At 40.5% G+C, this 22,023-nt stretch overlaps 1 protein-coding gene across 1 annotated transcript; it reads right to left on the reverse strand.

Annotated features, from left to right (window-relative positions):
• Window positions 1–267: 267 nt before the first annotated feature.
• Window positions 268–18,453, reverse strand: LOC148654529 (cystine/glutamate transporter). Its single transcript, XM_088646872.1, has 12 exons — window positions 18,050–18,453; window positions 15,152–15,278; window positions 13,858–13,973; window positions 12,989–13,114; window positions 12,391–12,490; window positions 9,989–10,033; window positions 6,636–6,759; window positions 5,998–6,101; window positions 4,815–4,911; window positions 3,499–3,648; window positions 2,303–2,480; window positions 268–1,120 (listed from the first exon to the last, which is right to left on the reverse strand). Exons 1-12 carry the CDS (start codon window positions 18,255–18,257, stop codon window positions 1,056–1,058), a joined length of 1,440 nt encoding a protein of 479 aa, XP_088502998.1. The 5' UTR covers window positions 18,258–18,453; the 3' UTR covers window positions 268–1,055.
• Window positions 18,454–22,023: the final 3,570 nt, after the last annotated feature.

Genomic DNA, 22,023 nt, shown 5'->3' on the forward strand with positions numbered 1-22,023 from the left:
AACTACCTGCCGGATCCCTGACAAAATATTATGGGATTAAATCTTAAAATTTGTTTTTCATTTCCCTGACACTGGTGGACCCATTTTTTCCCGTTTTGACATTTTTTGTATGCAACTCTTTGTTACTTGGATCCCTAATATTAGGGAGAAGTAGGTGGAAGTATGGAGAGCCGCTGTTGATGTGTTAAGGTCATTGTTGCACTGGCTGATTGTCTGACTTAATTTTATGGCCCCTTTGGCTAGAAACACAAAGAGGGGGCAGAGAACGAGGGTTTTCTGTGGTATTTGTACCATTTTATTTTGTATTCATCTGAGTTGGACAACTTGATTGTAATACAATTGTTCACAAAAACTGTACGTCATATGCTACATAAGCGATGTTAAGCACTGGCAGCACAGAAGTTGCCTTGCATGGTGTTTGACATAGCCTGAGCATCAGAGTATGGTTGTACTGAACGTAGCCCATTCTTTGTTAATTCTGAGTCCAAACTACTGATAATGAATACAAATGTTAATTTGTTTGAGTTTGGCTTTATGACAGCACAGGATAGTTAGACACTAGTTTTGTTTATAAGACATTCAATTACCTTACTACGAGCTCAGATATTTTAAAAACATATAAAACTATAAAAACTATTATTAAGTAATTTGCTTTTAGCAGTCAGGTTATCGAAGAGGCCAATATATGAATGATATATAGATGATAATAATAATATACACCTGCAATAGTGTTTGATATTAATAATTATTTAAACATATGATTAACATTAGTGTTAAAGATTTACACAAAACTGCTGATTGTTGTTTAACAGAAATATGCTTCTTAATGTTACTATTTCTCTAAATTTCAATTTGTTATATTTTACAAAAAATATTTAAAAAGTCCCCAGAGCTGAAGACAATTGTGGCTCTTTCACAAAAGCCATTTGCTCACAGTCTGATTTATTTTTCCTTATGTTTTTTCCTTATTAATGCACGTAACAAGATGTTTAGTAAAAGTGATTCCTGGAGAATAGGAACAGAAGCAGGAAAGTTTAGGAAGGAGCTCCGTTGCTTCAAAATGTCTGCACTTCCTGTTGGGCCACTTCCATTAATATCTGCATTTTGATGGTGATATAGTCTGAAAGAAAAGACAACACCTGTTAAGGTAAATGACACTATTTCCATGTACATGTGAAATTTCATATATGAACCAATTCCAATGTCCAAACCCTCTGAAGCTTGAAAGAACTCACCTGCAAGTTTTAAGATAAGATAAGATCACTTTATTAGCCATATACAATCTCTTGTATTAGGAATTTGTCTTTTCACATATCCCACCTTGCTCTCCATGAGTCACACAGACAGGGAGAGAAACTTGGGGTCAAAAAAAAAACATAACAACAAAAACAAGGAACGTACAGTATGGAAAGCTTTAAAATCTCTAGGTAATAACATCTTCAGAGTAACGAAGTCTTTAATTACTTCACTCTTCAATAATCATTCATCATCAAAACCTCAAGGAATCTTTTTCTGGCACTGAACATTTAGCTAGTCGTGGCCTATGAGGAGGCTAATATTTCAGTCAGACCTTATATTCATGTAGTTGACCAACATGCATTAGACTAGTTTTACAAGATTAAGTCTATCTCTTTAGAGTGGTCAATACAGTTTTATGTAACCAGCTCCAGGACGTATTTCTGCAGCCCTCTACCGTTAGTGCACTGTGGAAGAGACCAGGGGACTGTGATGATCTGTACGTTAAACGTGGAGTTTAAGGGCTGGACCTAAAGCATCCTTCTCAAAAGATAAGTGAGGCTGAGCCTGGATCAGAATTGGGATGGGTTTTGGCTATGGAACGTCAAATTGCTACTGAAAGCAGTTTTGGTAGGGTCGATAGACAGTGCTCTTCCCTCTAGGCAAGAATTCCAAATCAACGTCCCAGTACAAAGACAGGTGACACTATGCTGTCTTTTGGATGGAAAAACAAAGTCCTGGCTACCTTTCAGGTACTATTTGAAAGAGTAGTGGTATCATTGGCCATCTGTTTGGATGCCATATCAACCATTCTTAATCTGTCGTACAGATCAGTTGAATAAGCTCAGTAATTTTTACTTCTCAATGCTATCTGCTTGGGACTACGTGGTTGTTGCAGGGGGTGCTGCACTTCAGTCAGTGAGCATGTCAGCCCCCTCCTTAAAGAAAAACAGATTTGATTTTAAAGCTTGGTAGAAAAATACTACATAAATGCTAAGCATTATTTTGTAGCAATGAACGATTTTTGTCATTGGTTGTTGCTGTTTTCTTTATATACTGTACATACCGACAGCCTTGCTCCAGCTCTTGGGTAATCTCTGCCGATGAACAGTGAGGTAGTAGACTGGCACTCCAGAGAGGGTGATGGCACAGCTGATGCCAGTGTTCCAGGGGTCTGAATAAAGAGAGAGCCCTACTATGCTGAATGAAACCACTGTGAAGACCACTGCAATGACCAGGGGTACCTATGATGGAACCAGTACAGAGAAACATATCAGTGATTCAGTGATTCATATCAGTGCAATATACAATACAATTTCAAAATGACTTCTCTGAGATTTACACTTAACTTTGTAGTCCATCTTTTTTTGCCATTTTAATTGAATCATGTGTCAAAGAGAATGATGTGATAATAATACTAATAATAATACAGAGCTTTGAATTGGTTCTGGAAGATGCATTGAGGTTTTATAGGTGACTCCAGAGCCTGTGACTTTTACAGTCTAAGGTTTGAAACTCCTTCATTACAGGCAAGACCTCTAGTTCAGTTTAACACCTACAGTTTGAAAGAAAATAATATGTTCATCTCGAAACACAAAGCTTTAGATGACTAACTGAAATGTTGAAACTTCTAAGACGCTGTTGCAGAATATATTAGACCAGAGCAAAAGAAAGGAGGAGGAAACATTGAATACTGATGTAAATATAGTGGGATTATATTTAGGACAAAAAGCTGACATTTTACACTGGCTTCTAGCTAACATTTGGAAGAAAGAATGGCCATTTGATTTACAGTTTAAGATGCAGTTAGCTACTGGACAGGTAGTTGTCACGATCGTAAACCCCTCCTCTTAAGGACACTCCAGCCCTTCCTTGTTCCTTGTTCTGCACCTGCCTCTGGTTCCTGCCCCCCGTCCTATAAAAACCAGACGCTCACTCTGTTCCGGGCTCTGCATTGGTCCCGTCAAGTTTTTAGTTCCTGTTCCTGTTCTTGTTCCTGTGCCGGTTCTGACCTGGTTCCCGTTTTTAATCCCCTTTGTCTTCGTCTCGGATGGACCGCCCGGCTCGGATGTTTGCCTCGGCCACACCTCCCCCGAACACCAGCGCACCATGGACACACCCCCTGTTTTCATTTCCTGACCCCTGCATGCTTTTTTCCCCGTGTTTTCCTCACTCTACCCTGGACTGTGTCATCTGCATAGGGTCCCGAAAGAACACTCTCAGTTGAGTAGAAAATGTTGCTCTTGCTTTAGCTTTTGTCACCTTAAATGGACGGGGGTGGTCAGGAAACCTGTAGCGATGGACCAGCAGTCCGAAGGTGGCCAGAGCTATGAAGAACCAGCGGGAGAAACTGTAGAAGTTGATGAGCTGGAAGAGGTCCCCTCGCAGGAGTGTCAGGACCACCAAGGGATACTTAGAAAGAGCAGAAAATAGGCATTGCTTTACAACACTCGCAGAACCATGACACATTATACTGAATTTATACAGGCATGGTGTGGGTTGAATACTTATCCAGATTGCTTTTCAACTGACCTTGGCCAGGTGTTGTAGCTCTAATCTAGGCCACATTGATATTATAATCAGGTCAAAGACTGTTAAACACAATAAACCAATATTTTTAATCTGATTTAAGAATGTTTTTTTTTTATTTTGCTTCTGGTATACAAAAGAAATGGCTTTTCCTCCTCAAAAAGAATACATTTTCAAGTTCTACAAAAAGTATTACCTCAGATAGCCTGTTACTAGTCAGAATTTTAGTTTGGTTTTGATATGGGATTTATTGTGGAATTGAAGATGCCTTTTAACATAAAAGGATTAAATTGCTTCTTTTATGATATATGTGCGTCTCATCTAAGTCGCTAGCTTCATTTTCTTCTGCTCTCCACATGTCTGTATCAAGAATTCCTATTTTAAAATCACATATGTAGTATTTTCCACTGGAACAGGCAAATTTTAACCATGCTCTGCTTTCTGGGTTTTAAGTGAGTGTTACAGAGTATTTGAATTGATTGTTACATTACTCCTGTACATTACTCTTGCACTGAATTGCAGACTGTAGAAGTATCGGAAGCTATGAGATCCTCACTTGTTAAGTAATATTGTATTTGTTATGTATTCAACTGTATGCATCATGTGCATCCCATCAAATGTAACACTAACCAGTTTCAATTTAATTTGCTAAATGTCATATGGACGGAATATTTCAGCACACATAGGCTCCAGCCTAAAATTTCTTTGCTGGGATTGGTGTGTCTTGACATATTCCATACAAAACTGGAAAGAGTGACATCGCTAGGAAAATCTAGACATTGTGTTTATAGTTATAGACAAACAACCTATAGAACAGCTACCTGATCCACCTGGTGTTTGTTAATTTAGCACCGAGTTCTTATTCAACTTCTGCCGCTACAGAATCTTTGTGTAGTATACTTTCTACTCTCATTTCTCTGTCCACCAAATGTAACTTTCCCAGGTGTGAAGAAATTTCTAGGGTAGACTTAGAATCTCCCTAAAAGCTGCTAGTGAGTGATGCGTGTCTGGGTGTTAGAGGTGGGATTGGGTGAGGGGGGTGACTGTACCAGCAGCAACACCGCTGGCATGGGCGTCTGTCGGCGAATGTGAATCATTGAGAAGAGCAGTGGCCAGTGTCCTTCCCGCGAGCCCACAAACAGCATCCTGGAACGGGAGCAACCACAGAGACAGAGCTGCCACACAGCACACTGATCACAGGTGCAACCACACTGGGGCGCTGACCCCCAAGACCTGGTTTGAAATAAACTGCACAAGGTGATTCTACTTGAATCCGTCCTTATTCAAACTATACAGTATAGACGGAGTCTAGGTTACTGTGGGTAACTGTTCTGTCTGAAACCCTCTTATTATTTTGTATAACGTTGATATTGAAGTAAAAGTATCAAAATGTATGGTCAATTGTATTGTTAAGCGCCTTGGGGCAACCTTGTTGTGAAAGGCACTATATAAAAATAAATTGAATTAAAGTGAAAAGTGTGTAAGAACTTATTATTATTAAATATTATTATTATTATTATTATATTTTTTATTTCATTGTTATTCAGGAACATTGATATAAAATGAAGGAGCAGAAAGACATTTCAATGTAGACCAAGATAATCTGTAAAAAGATCTTTACTTCATTGTAAAGATTAACTTTTATATTGAAGTTAAGGTTAATTTCTAGTGGATTCTTGTGCTGTGGAAAATGTTGAAATAGAAAGAGAGAGAGTGTAATAAACGAGCAGGAGCACTGTAAAATATGAAAGATGAAAATATGTAATAGGTCTGCATAAAGAGGGAAGATATGCAATGAGGGGTGTCCTGAAGCTTCACTTCTGCATCCCAGGAAAGCACAGTATGAGAAATTACATGAGAAATATAGTTTTTTTTTGCTTCTGAGAAAATTGTCCCTGGTTTGAGTGTGTGTGTGTTTGTATCTGACTGTGCCCTGCGATGGACTGGTGTCCCACCCAGGGTGTATTCTGCCTTGTTCTCTGGGATGTTTGCCGGGATTTGCTAACCTGTATTGAAATGGCTAGAAAATGGTTATAGCCTTCTAAAGATGGATAGTAGCATTTTAAAGAATAAATATGAAAAAAATAGTATTTTCATGCTTTCTCAGGTGGAAATGAGAAATAGTGGAAAAAAGAATCTCCACTGAGGCAGTATGAAACTACTATTTATTAATACAGACTCATTTTTACTTTTCCAGACCTGAAGTATGCTTCCTGGGCTGTGGTCTCTCACCTCGGTGCTACAAAGAGACCCCCATTCAATGCCCCCAGACAGGAGATAGCCACCAAGATGGGCATCACAGTGGAGAAGCCATGGAGTGTCCTGTCAGCAAAGGTCTTCCACCAACAGAGAGAAAACATTTTACGATTACTTTAGCATCTTTATTTTCAGTGTCATTATTAACCCATGGAAAAAATAATTTGTTAGTTTGACCAACCATCTAGACAGGTGTAGTCTAAATAAAGTCTCTGAGATGTCAGTTTATCGATAAAGTAAAATGTAAAGACAGTCTATTGAATAACAATAATTTGTACTTGTGGTGAGACAAATATAGAGTAAGTGCTGCCGAAGTCCTCCTCTTCAGAACACATCACATGTACTGTATAGCTTGCTATAGTTTAATATCACAGAAGGCAATAAAATAAGAAAATTTTCAGCCACTTTAACTGCTGAGCATATTTATATTGAAATAAAATTCTCTCTTTTTATAAAATACCGCAAATAAAGTAGAAAGATGTCAGCTGAGATACGTTTGTGAGCAGCATTTCTGGCATTACCAGCCTGGTGAGTTATCTGAAAGAGCCCCCAGGTTTCTGTAAATGATACTATGGACCAGGAGTGAGCATGAGACACCTCTGTTGAATACAGACCACAGCTACAGCTTCGGAAAGGAGGACCTCTTCGGCTGTCATCACTGCATAGTAGGCAATATTAATCAGCACGTAGGCTGTGGTGACTGTGAGCATGGAGACAATGATAGAAAGGGGAATGGTCCTGCAAGAGAAAAAGAGGGAAAAACATGATACACAAAAACCTGCTGCTACCAAGTATATGCTAGTTATACTTAGTCTTACCTCCTGACCACAAGGTTGTTAGTGTGTTACAATTTCATTCAAGGCAAGCAATATTCCTTTTTAATTCTATACTTTCACTCTCATTTAAACCTATTACTCAGTTCTCCAGTCTTCCAAGCTACCCGCATCCTGTCATCTATGCTGGTGATTTCAATTGTCAACACACCAACTGGGGCTATCGAAAGAGTACACAGGAAGGCGAGGCCCTAGCTGACTGGGCATCCATTCAAGGTTTAACTCTGCTGTTCGATAAGAAACAAGCCAACACGTTCTTCTCTGCCAGGTGGCAAAGTGGAACAAACCCGGACTTGGTGTTTTTCAGCTCAACAAACAACCACATGCCTTCACCACAACGCTCAGTGCAGAGCAGATTTCCGAACTCGCAGCACAGACCAGTAGCCACTTTCCACCCAGCACTTGTGACACCAACTCCAAGTCGTCCATCTGCTCACTGGAACTTCCGAAAAGCAAATTGGACCGAATTCACCAAAGAAACCAGCTCCTTTCCGCTTAAACTTCCAGATCCAAACTCAACTGATGTTAACGACTCGTACTCAAGGTTCTGCCATATGATTATCTCCACATCTAACAATCATATCCCAAGAGGTTTCCAAAAGACCTATGTTCCCGGCTGGGGCGAAGAATGTACGAACTTAGCCTCTGAACTTGAGTCAGCAACCACAACAGAAAGAGCGCAATCCAATCCATCGGCTTGGCTCTAATAGAATACCTGGATAACGAAAGGAAACAAGAGTGGAACAACACGGTCTCTGAAATCGACATGAAGCACTCCAGTAGAAGAGCCTGACAAACCATCAACCAACTGACTGGCCAAAGCCATTAACCACAAATCCAAAACCAGGTCAAGGCAAAAACGTCGCAAAGGTGCTTGTTGACAGTGGCAAACCAACCCACATAGACAAGCAGTTTGCCAGGAAAGTTAAACAAGAGATTCACGACAGCTGGCGAGCCAGCTCAGCAGATGATAACAGTCACAGCAGCTTCACCTATCGTGGACCGATTGCAGCGATTTCCACCCTCGAGGCAGGCATTTTTCAACAACTGCCTATTACTAAACAAAATGCCTAAGATCTGGAGAACAGCAAAAGTCATTGCCATTCTTAAACCAAACAAACCACTTGAGGACCCAAAAAGCTACCGGCCAATCAGCTTCCTCTGCATCACCTTCAAGCTTATGGAAAGGCTAATATACAACAGACTAAGCTCTATCGTAGACCCACAGCTCCCAAATGAACAGGCAGGTTTCAGGCCAAATAGATCAACAACTGACCAAGTCTGCTGTATGGTCCGTGATATCGAACAATGCTTCCAAGCAAAAAAGAAAGCGGGTGCTGTTCTTGTGGACTTAATAGCAGCTTATGACATGGTCTGGCATTAAAGACTCATACTCAAACTGCTTCGTATCATCCCAAACAAGAAAACGTTCCTCTTTATCCAAGAACTAATCTGTAACAGATCATTTACAGTACCTTAACACGGTGCAACGACACCTCCAGGAAATTTTACCTTAAGAATGGTGTCCCGCAAGGCTCGGAGCTGGCACCAATGCTGTTTAACATCTACACAGCTGACCTGCCATGTACAACTGCCAAAAAGTACATATACGCAGACGACATCACTATTATGCATTGTTGCTCCACAGACATCAAAGCAATAGAAACTACACTATCGACTGACCTGAACAAGCTGAACTGCTACTTCAAAGACTGGAGGATAAAACTTAGCATCACCAAGACAGTGAGCAGCATTTTCCACCTCACCAATCACCTTGCTAACATAACAATCAACGTCAAGTGCGAAGACAAAACTATTCCATTTGAGAAAAGCCCAAAATATCTAGGAGTTGTCCTTGACCACTCACTGACCTTTAAGCAACATCTCGAACAAACAGCAGCAAAAATCCAAGCAAGGAACAACCTCCTGCAAAGACTAGCTGGCACTATCTGGGGTGCAAATTTCACCGTCTTATGCACCTCTGTGCTTTCTCTAGCCTTCTCGGTAGCTGAGTTTGCTCTCCTGCCTGGCACAACAGCAGCCACACAAAGAAGGTAGGCACAGCTCTGAACAACAGCATGCGCATTATCACCGGGTGCATTAGACCTACGCCCACTGAACTGCTACCGATTCTCAGCGGCATCTCTCCACCAAATCTTTGCAGAGAAGCAAATTGCATCAACCTTGCACTGAAAGCCTCGGATGACTCCAACCACCTGCTGCACGATGCCATCTGCAACCGTAACACCATGATCCTCCAACTAGAAAACCGGCACTCACCTCCTAACACAATGAGTTGCCTTATGAAAGAAGCAAACATCGACAATGGCACTAACAAAAAGTGGCAAGACGCGTGGAGTAATAACAACCACAGACTGAAACAGTTTATCGACAAAGCATCTAACAAACCCACTGGAAATGACCTACCCAGACAAGCCTGGGTCAAGCTGAACCGACAAAGAACCGACTAATGGCCGTTTCCGGGCCACCCTACACAAGTGGGGTCTCACTGATGACCCAATCTGCGAATGCTGCGACAGCAAGGAGCAGAGAGACGGCCGACCACATTCTATACTCCTGCCCTCGCTTCAGGTGCACTGGCAACTTCACCGATTTGGATGATGCCAGCCGCGACTGGCTGAGGCACCTGACTGTGACAATATAACTATGTAACTTCTGCATGTTAAGCTCATACGAATAATAATAAAAAAAACTCTCAGTTAAATATTTCTTAGACCTGCAATGATACTGAAAAAAGCAAACTTACTATTGAATTACTTCTGCTAGCAGCTAAAAGGAGCTGTCTTCCAGGTGCTACTGGTTTATTACTCCAGGAAAGACAGGACGGTGCTAACAACGCCAGCATTAAAGGAGGTAGGGTGGAACTCTGCAATGTTTCATGTATTAAGCAGCATTATTTTAAGTTGTTGAAAGGCTGCACAGGCATCTCTTGCAGTTTTATGTGATGAGTTTTGCAGTTGCATGGTAAAAAATACAAAATTCAGTTAAACCTGCAACTCATAAAATAGCATATACTGTATATATCCAATCATGTTGCCTTGTGAAACCATAACTTTGCTTTTGCTTAATTTTCTAAGATTGAAATTAGACAAAAAATGGAATTGATTGGTTACCTATTGGGATCAATGACCTCCTCTGTGACAAAATTCAAATAAAACCTTCAAAGAGAAAGAGAAAGAGAGAGAAAATCCTTAGATTAGCTATTCAGTTGTCTCAGGTCACATTCAGGTTCTGCAGTAAAGTTGGGTAACGGTGAGACTAATGGCTCAGCAGTTCCTTTACATCCCAGGATCTTATACTCAGAAAACATAGACAGTATAATTAATAAGATTTTCATGCCAAAGGCTGTAATACAATTCATAAAAAGGACATTTGATACATTAAGATTATGCTAAGCATTTGTAGATTTATAAAACACAATACCCTTAAAAGGTTACAGGTTAAGAATGTAAAATCAGAAACAGAAAATGTGATTCAGTTTACAGTTAATACTCAGATGCATTTTGCAGATAAGTTTGTATACTATAAAAAAATTAACAAGAAAGAATGTATTTTATAAAAGGTAGGAAGGCTCATACTTGTGTTAAGAGTTGCTACCAAAAGGACTGTTTCTAATGGTACTATTGAGGTATGATGCACAGCAAAAAAACAATTCAATAATGAGTGAAATTTTCCAAAACTAGTGTGTACTGTACAAGCATTGAAGTCTTGACTTCCACAAACTTGTGTCCATCTAAATTACACATCAGGAATGCAAGCCACAAAGTCAGCATCTTGTGTATCTTGTCATAGTGACGATCAAACAGATGCTTTGCAGCTGCCATCTGAGAACAGTTATGGGTGGCTCTGTCCCTGATCCAGCTGTGTTTGCCAGTGCTGTTACACATAGATCCCTTAAACAGGCTCTTTCAATTACCATTGTCTGACATTGAAATTTCTTAGAAAACAGAAAAAAGAAACTGCACTTTTGAGACAACAGTTTCGTGGAACATTCTGTCTTGAAGCAAACCCAACACTTCATTGCATTCATCAATAGATGATCATGGCATCGTTATGTATAGGACAGATACTCCCTTGCTAGGAATTTATGGCTGCTCAACTATTTTAGTTGTTGTACCTTATGTGCTCTGATGAAAAATACACTTTGCACATGCAGCTCAAAGAATGAATGCTTGAATACTTTTCTTTGTCATGAGCTGTCATGTGAAAGTTGTGTTGTTGTAGTACCTAATACATGTGAACCACAAAAATTAACTGGACCACATATTTAGAAATTTGCCATGTTTGTTTAGTACAGTTTGTTTTGGAGGGTGGGGGGGGGGGAGGGGAGAGTCTATATGCAGTTAAAAACTTAAATATCAGCACACTATGCCCTTATTTCACTATTTAATGTATTTTATATAGCACCTTTCACAACAAGGTTGCCCCAAGGCACTTAACAAAACTGTGTGACAATACATGGCATTACAATACAGAAAGAGAAAAAGTCAGAAGACAAAGGAGAAAAAAACCCTCTAGGTGTCCAAGGTCAACAGGCTGCCTAACCCCTCTGGGCTTTCTAAGATTATACAATTCATAAATTCAATTTGACTAGAACATCTCATTTAACCTTTGCTAATATGAAGTTTTTGAATAATTAAGAAGAAATATCACAGGCAAAAAAACATAGATTAAGAAACAAAATGTATTATTCTCCATAAATTACTGCGTTGAGTTACAGTGACAGGAAGTTAATACTTCAGTCAAATAAGGTCACTACTGACTGCATTCTTTCTGCTTTTGAGAAAAAAAAATTGAAAAGGGGCACTGAAGACATTTTTCACCAAAAATTAGCAGCTTGGCTCTGAATCACAAAACTCCATGAAAGTTCAAATAAATTAGGGTATCCTTGATTTAGAGCTCTTAACGCACTCTCTTCAATTATGTGGAAACTATCAAAAGAGATTAATGAATATTTTTAAAGTATTTACTGAACCTAGTTGGGCCATATGGGCTCCTCTCATCTGTAACCTTTCTTATTCCTGTATGGATTCAATGTCTCTTTAAAGCAACAGCCCCTGTAGTTGGTAAACTGCTCCAGTTAAACCAGTATGTAGTTGATTGGAAGGAAAACCCTCAGACGCACCATCCATCAAGGAACAGGATTTTTACATCCCTTAATCAAGGGATCATTGCCTAAAAGGGGCAATGTAACAGCTGTACTTACACAGTAGTTGCTTAAGACAGGTAATTTAAGTAGGGTGCATCACTGTGAGACCTCCTTTTTTGTAGTTATCAAAAGAGCTATGAACTTTACATTTACGCATGACGTTTCTGTCTGTTATGTAGTTTAATGCTGCCTTTGAAGGGGAAAGTCAGGGACATTCTGTGTGAGGTTCATGAACTATTCGAAAAAATGAAAAAAAGCAGAGCTTAAAAAAGACAGACTTATTAATAACTCACTTATTGGAAAACCACGTTTTGATTAATGAACACCAGCTACAGTGATGTATACATAATAGTTCAGATGACATACCATCCTGAGTACGCATACAGTCCTGAGAAGAAGGCCAGCGGCACCTTGTCAAGGGCCAGAGAGCTGCTGTCAAAGGCGTCCTTGAAGTTCTCTGTCTGTCCTGAAGAGGGCGGCAAAGTACACCACTCAAACAGCGTTATCTTCTGAATGTATTGCAGTTGCTGCCAATTTTTTAAAAAAATTTTTAGATCCTTTAAATTTGATTTTTTCTTAAAGAAAGGTGTCTTAAAACCTTTTGTCTCATGGAATTTGAGTATTTTGTCTTCAGTATATTACTTCCAGATAAAAAATATATTAAATACCTCACATCCTTTCTGCAAGAGGGTTTTCTAGCATAAAACATTCTCAAATGATAGCCTTAAGGAATGCTGTGATGGTCTGTAGCTTCTGACTGAAAATAACTGACAATAGCATGTGGGGACTGGAGAAGGGAATGGCTGCCTTGTAGAAATATGACATAGGATTTCTTTTTTTTCCTGCAATGTAATGTGAAATGTCAGAAAAAAGGTTCTTTCTTAACTCATAAGCAGTGCATTAATTTTGTGATTGGATTAAAGATCTAAGGACACATGAAGCTCCCAAACTGTTGTATTCTTACCTCTGGCGAGGGCGATTATGCCTGGGATTATAATCAACACCAGGGATACCATCTTCAGTAAAGTGAGGGTGATTTGTGTACGCGATGCCCAGTTTACACTCCAGCAGTTGACAGCCACAACAAAAGCTGAGGGGAGCAGAGAGGGCAGAGAGAAGTTTAGACTGAAAAGGACTGACAGCTTGCTCAGATCATTAGGCCCACATTAGTCAAATAGAGCAAACAGAGCCCAGAGCAGAGATTGTTTAGCACAGGCCTTTGTACAGGCTTTAAAAATAATTTTAAATCCCCGGAAAATGGATTTTCAGTCTAAAGACCTTGAAATAGAGAAATTCTTCGCTGAATCAAGTGTAAAAATGAACTGATTCACTTAAATCAAAAGAACTCACATGGAATGACATTCAGAAGGCCCTGTTGGCCATTTGTTTTACAAGACCAGATTAAATTATAATTGACCCCCTCCATTGACACAATGAGAATGCACTATTTGACGGCAGCTTTGTTTTCTCCAAAGGCTTCTTGCTTCTACCACGTGGAAACCTACCACCAGGCCTGGACTAAAGGATTTGTGATGTGGGGAGGGTCTTAATTTTGATATAATACACTGAAGATGGAAATTTCACTGTCATTCAGAATAGGAGTCTTCTGAAGGAAATTATCAGCTTTTATTGAAAGACTGACATGCACTTATGCGTTTTTTTGCAGTACATTTTAATGGATTAATCCCAGCATACAAATTCATCATCAGATGCTGGTTGATTCAGAAATCTGGATTGATGGGGAAGGGGTGGAGGGGTATTATTCTTTGTGAGGTGTTTTTTTCTTCCCTCAGCCTGAGAAACATTAAAAGACGTGAATCCCATATTACTCACTGACACCCAGGATGCTCATCAGTTTCACCAGGATGGTGGGCGCTGGGCATGGGGTGAACAGGGGTTCCACAACATAGCGCCCAAATGCCAGGGCCACCACAGAGGTCACAGCAGGCCTGGAAAGAGATCACAGGGAGATCAGTGGAGGAGCTGTCGGACATAAGGAAGAATCTGCTAATGTAACAGATATACAGAGACATTTGTGCATCTTTGTGATGTGAACCTGACTTTATGAACTCTGGGAATTATCACAAAAGAAAGTAAGATCAGTCATTAACTGGAGGAGGTCTCTCTGCTTGTTTTGTTTGCAGCAGTTAATCAGTAAGGGAATTTCATCCACTCTTCATCTTCATCTAAAAGCTGCCTAGGCGTCAGTTTCAGCACTGCTGGTTAGCACTCAGAGGCATTTGTCCAGAGGTGCAAACAGGCATCACTGCCTAAACTTTATTAACTTCTTCAAAAAATGAAACATTATGCAATGCTTCAATAATCAATCTACCCTCTATCTCTCAGCAGCAGTCTTTAATCTCTAATGGGCCAAGCTGTCAAAGTTCTGAGCATAGCGAATCACATCACATAATTCCTTGCTTAAAAATGCTTATTGATATTAAACTGTAAAAATAAACTAGAAAAGAAAAAAATGAATAACATGAATGTCATAAATCTCCAAGGCAGGCTTCAGGATCTTCAAGGCTCTGTTCAAAATCAAATTTCTCACTATCTCATTTCAAGGGATAGAAAATCTGAGATATACAATACAAGCTTTTTAAAATTGCAAAATATAACATTAAAATTCAGTACTGAATAAACACTATCAATGAGTAAAAATTATTCATCTCTGCAGTTCCACGTAATAGATGCATTTGTCTTAAATGTGAGTAATAGGTTTGTAGTTTAAAAATTTAAGGAAGACACCACTGAATTAACAGAGTACCATCAATTAAATTAATGTAATTATTGGATTAACTAGATCCAAGTGTTTATTGTGATGTTGTGATATATGTGATCCGAGTGATTGAAGGTGCAGGTACTGTACAACTGTTAAAGGCTAGGTGTAGCTTTATATGTTTTTTTGTTCTTTTAAAAAATGCTAGATCTATCCCCATTATTTTTAACAAGTGCTTGGCTGAATGGAAGTCGGAAAATCTAGTTGCACTGACCCATCTTGACATTGCTGTCAAACGCGGAACAGGATGTGAGCAATGTTCTTGCTTTTCAGAAAAGAAAATGTTTCCTGTGTTCTGTGACCAGAGTCTGACCTATTTCAGCTCATTACCACGGAGGTGAGGCTGACCTGATCATTATAAACTCTACCCAGAGGCGCAGGAAACCTGGCAGGGGCCCCAGAGTCTCCAGGAGGTAGATGTAATGGCCTCCAGATTTCTTGAAGCTTGTACCCAATTCTGCATAGCAGAGGGCCCCTGGAAGGCACAAGCAAAACACGTCAGCCACACAGAGGTGTTTTCACAGATCTCCTTGTTACTGGGAACAATTCAGAAGACATCAAAAGAAAGAGTTGTTCTTTTTTGTCTCTTCCTTTTTCAACAAAAAACTTTCGAATTCCATGTGATTTTTATTTTTAAGCAACCCAGATCTGACGTAAGCATTGATTGAAAATGCACCTGGCTCATCAGTAGCCCGGCCCCATTATCAGCAAATGAGATGTAAACACAACACATATCTGTTTCCAAAATAATAATAATAATAATAATAATAATAATAATAATAATAATAATAATAATAATAATAATAATAATAATTGCTTACACTTATATAGCGCTTTTCTGGACACTCCACTCAAAGCGCTTTACAGGTAATGGGGACTCCCCTCCACCACCACCAATGTGCAGCATCCACCTGGATGATGCGACGGCAGCCATAGTGCGCCAGAACGCTCACCACACATCAGCTACCAGTGGGGAGGAGAGCAGAGTAATGTAGCCAATTCATAGATGGGGATTATTAGGATGCCATGATTGGTAAGGGACAATGGGAAATTTGGCCAGGACGCCGGGGTTAGACCCCTACTCTTTTCGAGAAATGCCCTGGGATTTTTAATGACCACAGAGAGTCAGGACCTCGGTTTTACGTCTCATCCGAAAGGACGGCGCCTGTTTACAGTATAGTGTCCCAGTCACTATATTGGGGCATTAGGATCCACATGGACCGCAGGGTGAGCGCCCCCTGCTGTCCCCACTAACACCTCTTCCAGCAGCAACCTCAGTTTTTCCCAGGAGGTATCCCAAAATGTGCACCATCTGGTATTCCAGTCTCTTTCAAGGCACAAGCCCACAGCACAAAAAGCAGAACTATTGAATAAAGGAGAGATGAACCTGTCACTGATTAATCTGCATGCTCCCAGGTGCATGGCAGGCCATATGCCGGCTTGACTAACTTCAGACCCACAGATCCCCAACAGTATCTGGCCAGTTGCTTCCCCTGGGAAACTTCAGTCACAAATTACTGAAAACAGAGCCCAGGTTCTGGACTGTTTATGATGTGCAAAAGTCACTTGAGAGTGACTTGACACACCAGAGAGTCACTTGACACACTCTTGCAAGTCCACAATGGCATTTTATTTAATTCCAGTGGCTCTGGATAGTAGGTTTAACTGATGCCACATTAACCAGACTTTATAAAAAGCCTGGACTATATCCTGATGAATATTGTTTTTTGTGAATATTTTTGTAAAAATGCTCTATGAAGTATCCGTAGTGGGTTAATCACTCTCTTTCTCTCTTGGCCTGGATTCATAGAGAAAAGTTAAAGTCACATGGTCGTAAAAGTCAATTCACCAGTTTAGAGAGAGATCTTCAAGTCAGTGAGTTAACCGGAGAAAAATGACTTATGGTCCAGTTTATATGTGGCGACATTAACAGTTTGTGATTGGCCAAGATGCTATCAGATTTGGTTCTGGTACCCACCTACAGATCAATTATTGGCGGATCTTCCTTTGGGTGATGGATATGACCTTTGACCTGTGATTGTTGGGAATGATTCAACCTGGAGACGTGCAGGAACCCATCTGCACTATACATCACAATTTTATGAGGTATTTTATCAGAGGGGCCTATTCACCACATTCCTCTGCATTTAGGGAGAGGCACCAGGCTGCTTGGTCAAGGCATAGAAATAATTAATAACACTTAATTAATAAAGTGAAATAATAGAGAATCCTGTAAACTACAACTACAAACGATCCAGCAGCCATATCACCCTGCAGCTCACCACTGGTAGCCCACTGAAGCTAAGCAGGTGTGAGCCTGGTCAGTACCTGGATGGGAGACCTCCTGGGAAAAACTAAGGTTGCTGCTGGAAGAGGCGCTCACCCTGCGGTCCATGTGGGTCCTAATGCCCCAGTATAGTGACGGTGACACTATACTGTAAAACAGGCGCCGTCCTTCAGATGAGACGTAAGACCTGACTCTCTGTGGTCATTAAAAATCCCAGGGCGCTTCTCGAAAAGAGTAGGGGTGTAACCCCGGTGTCCTGGCCAAATTTCCCAATGGCCCTTACTGATCATGGCCTCCTAATAATCCCCCTCTATAAATTGGCTACATTACTCTGCTCTCCTCCCCACTGATAGCTGATGTGTGGTGAGCGTTCTGGCGCACTATATCTGCTGTTGCATCATCCAGGTGGATGCTGCACGGTGGTGGTGGAGGGGAGTCCCCATTACTTGTAAAGTGCTTTGCGTGGAGTGTCCAGAAAAGCGCTATATAAGTGTAAGCAATTATTATTATTACAAAAATACCTTTTCTGTTTTGAAGGGATATGCATAGTTAAAATTAACAAACCTTTTATGTTTCTGATATAAGCTTTTTACATCTCATGGCCAGAATGAGAGGTGAAATCATTGTTCCATTTTTCGTCACCTTGGCTAAATTTGTTAACAGCACCCTTACTGCTTAAGGATTTCCATTTATACAGTATGTTAAACATGTTGAAGCCCACAGAACAATGGTGGTGTTCCACAGGTGAACAACAGGATATTTTTCTTGCATAGTGTTTATAACATAATGGTTCAATGCTTTAACATGTAGCTAAATCCACCTTTTTATGATTTTTCATTAGTCAAGAGAGCAAAAAAAAACTACATTTTTGCAACTATTTTTATAATTTAAATCAAAGGAGAACAACCTGAACACTAGACTAGAACTACCATACAAAGTCTGCTGGTATCGCCACTCACCGAAGGTGGACAGTATCCCAGAGAGCACCCAGATGATCAGAGACAAACCCACGTTGCCACTGTTCTTGAGAACACCTTTGGGAGCAATGAAGATCCCACTGCCCACCACAGTGCCGATGATCAGACAGACAGCTCCCAGCAGGTCAATCTTCTTCCTCAAGTAAACAGTTTCAGCTCCTGACTTAGCTTCACTTTTATTCCCCTCCATGTTTGCAGAATTGCTCCAAGGAAGAACATGCACTCACACTCCAAGGCTGTGTTTTTTGGACTATGTGCTGCACAGTCGCCACAGTAACCTATTTTGGGCCAAAAACAAAGGAAGCAGTCTTCTCGAGTTGCTCTCGCATAGTTAATCAGAGACGTCTGAGGGTCAAACTGCTGCCTGTGTGCGCGCAGCTTGTTGAGAGAGAGAAGGCCACCCAATGGAAAACAGCTGCCTGACATTACAGGCCCCCACCTCCTTTTTTATTCCTCAAATACTGTATCTGTGGACTGAATTTGGGCACTGAATTCTGAGAAAATATTTTTCATTAAATAGGCCTAGGGAAGGATCGCAGGATTTCTTTTAAAAAATCAAAATCAATGACAATCACAAGTCATGACATGTTTTGTAAACAAAATAAAACCTGTCATAAAATTTATATGTGATGGAAGATGGCTTCATATATCTCCTTATTACACAAAGTCCTTACTATCTTTACAGAGGAGGATTTTTCAAATGCACAATCATTATTTTATTTTTACATCCACATATTTGGATTCACTGTGAGCCTTGTACCATTACAAATGGGAACAAGGGTTTTCCTTCAAGATTTAATTTTATTAAGCCATCATGCTCCGAGTACCACAGAGTCAATCAGAAACTTAAAGTCAATCTCACTAACATTACTGCTCAAAATTCTATCGTTTCTTCCATTGTGTGTGTATCTCTCATTATTAAGCCGGTATCTCCAATAACATCCTCAGAGCTGGAACACAGCGTGATTCTGGCTAACATGCGACAATGAAATGCACATTGTGTCTTACAAAAGTATCCACCCCCTGCCAAGAACAGGGGAAATTAATGTGCGTTGAGAAGGACCATGGCCTGGATAGCAGAAGGCTGTTTGCCACACTCAGGAGTGTAATTTGGCGCCAAACGTTAATAGTGAGGGGCTTGCGTGGACTGCCTGAACACCGGCAGAGCGCTTCGTTTCCGTAACCACGGAGCAAGCGGTGTGCCGGTGTGTAGTCGTATCGTAAGGCGTCTTCTCCGCTATATACTGTACAACGAAAAGTCTTTCCACTAAAGGGAAAATTATACTTCGGTAACCGCTTCGCTACAGCGCTGGTTCAGAGCTTGGACCCCATCCGCGCGCTCGCGTGGATGTTAAATAGCAAACCTGTTAAGCCTCAGGTGCTGTAGTTACAGTAGCTGTGCATTCCCTAGCGCCGCGGAGTAGGGAGTGCAGCGAGAGCTGTGTTCCACTGTCACACCTGCAAGAGAAAAACTGTCTAGTACTGATTAACCCAACAGAGAAAACAAATCTGAGTGCTGAGAGATTTTGATTTCATATGTAATAATAATAATAATAATAATAATAATAATAATAATAATAATAATAATAAACTTTATTTTATATAGCGCCTTTAAAGGTGGCTTCTCAAAGCGCTTTACAGGATGACAATAACAATAAATAAGAAGACTACAACAATAAATAAGAAAAATTTCACAAGACAGGACACAATTATAATTACAGCAATACAACAATAACAATAGAGGAGACCGTGGAAGATGGTATTAAGAAGAGCAGAGGGGTGAAGAATGGAACCAGTTAAGTAAAGGCTTTTCTGAAAAGGAGGGTTTTGAGTCTGGATTTGAAGGAGTTTAGAGAAGGTGACTCTCTAATATCCTTGGGCAAGGAGTTCCAGAGCTTGGGGGCATAGCAGGAGAAGGCCCTGTCGCCCATACAATGTAGACGGGCTTGGGGGACAGTAAGGAGGGCAGAATTTGAAGAGCGGAGGTTGCGAGGTGGGGAGTAGGGCGATAAAAGTTCAGACAGGTATTGAGGTGCCAAGCCATGTAAAGCCTTGTAGGTGAGCATGAGGATTTTAAAGTCTACGCGGAATTTGACCGGAAGCCAGTGCAAGGACTCCAGGATAGGAGTAATGTGAACACTTGCACTAGATCTGGTCAGGATTCTGGCTGCTGAATTTTGGACATACTGCAGCTTGTTCAGAGTAGATTTAGATACCCCAGGGAGCAGAGCATTGCAGTAGTCAATTCGAGAGAATACAAATATGTTGATCAGCTTTTCAGCCACAGTTAATGATAGCATAGGGCGTAGTCTTGCGATATTTCTAAGGTGAAAAAAAGATGTTTTGACAGTATGCTGTACATGTGGGTCGAATGTTAAGCCAGAATCGAATATAACCCCAAGGTTTTTCAATTTTGATTGGAGCTCAAGTACAGAGCCATCTACAGACAGGGTTACAGGACTGGCTTTGCGAAGTTGATGGGGGGTACCAATAAGCATGACTTCAGTCTTGTCACAGTTAAGATGAAGGAAGTTTTGAGTCATCCAAATTTTTATGTCAGAGATGCAATTAGATAGAATAGAGACAGCCACATCAGTGTCGGGTTTGGTATGGATGTATATTTGAGTATCGTCAGCGTAAAAATGAAAGCTGAGGCCATGTGATCTTAAAAGCTGACCAAGTGGGAACATGTAAATGCTGAAGAGCAAGGGGCCCAGTATTGAGCCCTGAGGGACACCAGACTTGACAAGACCAATTTCAGACCTGTACCCATTGAGAGAGACAAAGTGACAGCGATCAGTGAGGTAAGACTTAAACCATTTGAGGGCAGTGTCAGAGACTCCAAACACAGTCTCGAGACGAGAAAGCAAGATGTTATGGTCAACAGTGTCAAAGGCAGCACTGAGATCAAGAAGGATGAGTATGGAAAGAGAACCAGAATCAGAAGCTATTAGGAGATCGTTGGTGACTTTGACTAGGGCGGTTTCTGTGCTGTGAAGTTGACGGAAGCCAGATTGGAGGGGTTCGAAAAGGTTGTTTGTCATGAGGTGGTTATGTAACTGAAGTGTGACAGCACGTTCTAGAATTTTAGAGAGAAAGGGTAAGTTGGAGATGGGGCGAAAGTTGTTAAGATTGTCGAGAGCCATGTTAGGCTTCTTTGGCACTGGGGTAATAGCAGCAGTTTTGAGGACCGTTGGTACAATGCCGGTGCTCAAGGATTCATGTATTATATTGAGGACAATGGGACAGAGAGAAGAGAAACAGGACTGGAATAAAGTGGTGGGAATGGGATCTAAAATAGATGTGGTGGGTTTCATGCGCGTAACTAGTTTGTTTAGGGATGCTGAGTCAAGAAGAGAGAAGCTGGAGAGACGGGAACCAGAGAAGTTGGATGAGGAGGGAGGAGGTGTGGAAATTATATCCGTAGTGGAGAGAATGTGATGCCGGATGTTGTCAATGTACAAATATTTTGAACTATACACTGTAGTTTAAATTGGCCAAAGAGGCTGATTTATGTTTATATAAATGTTTGAGTTATTATTGCCTTGATTAATACAACTACAAGGTATATAATTTAAGATCGAATGATTAATTACAGCATAATTACAGGACAACTCCAGAGATTTGACACTGTATTTGAATGAAAAGAATCGGTGTATCATGTGCAGATTACACATGACAGCACACAAGTAAAGTATCCAGAGTAGGTTTATACTTACCCCAATGTTCACATAATCTGATTAAAAGTTCTATCTACAATTGTATAAGACCAATGTCTGTATCTGTTCCCACGCCTAGAGCTGTCATATTCAAACTCCCACAGAGACATTAATTGATATCAACACAGATTTATGTGCTTGAGTGAATCACTACAGGCAAGCAAAAACAAAAAAAATAGTGAGTTAATCAAATATTTATTTCTGCAATTAAGTGGAGTTTTGTCATTTTCATTTTGG

Source organism: Lepisosteus platostomus, chromosome 9 (assembly GCF_059453375.1).
Source record: "Lepisosteus platostomus isolate fLepPlt1 chromosome 9, fLepPlt1.hap1, whole genome shotgun sequence".
Taxonomy (NCBI): Eukaryota; Metazoa; Chordata; class Actinopteri; order Semionotiformes; family Lepisosteidae; genus Lepisosteus; species Lepisosteus platostomus.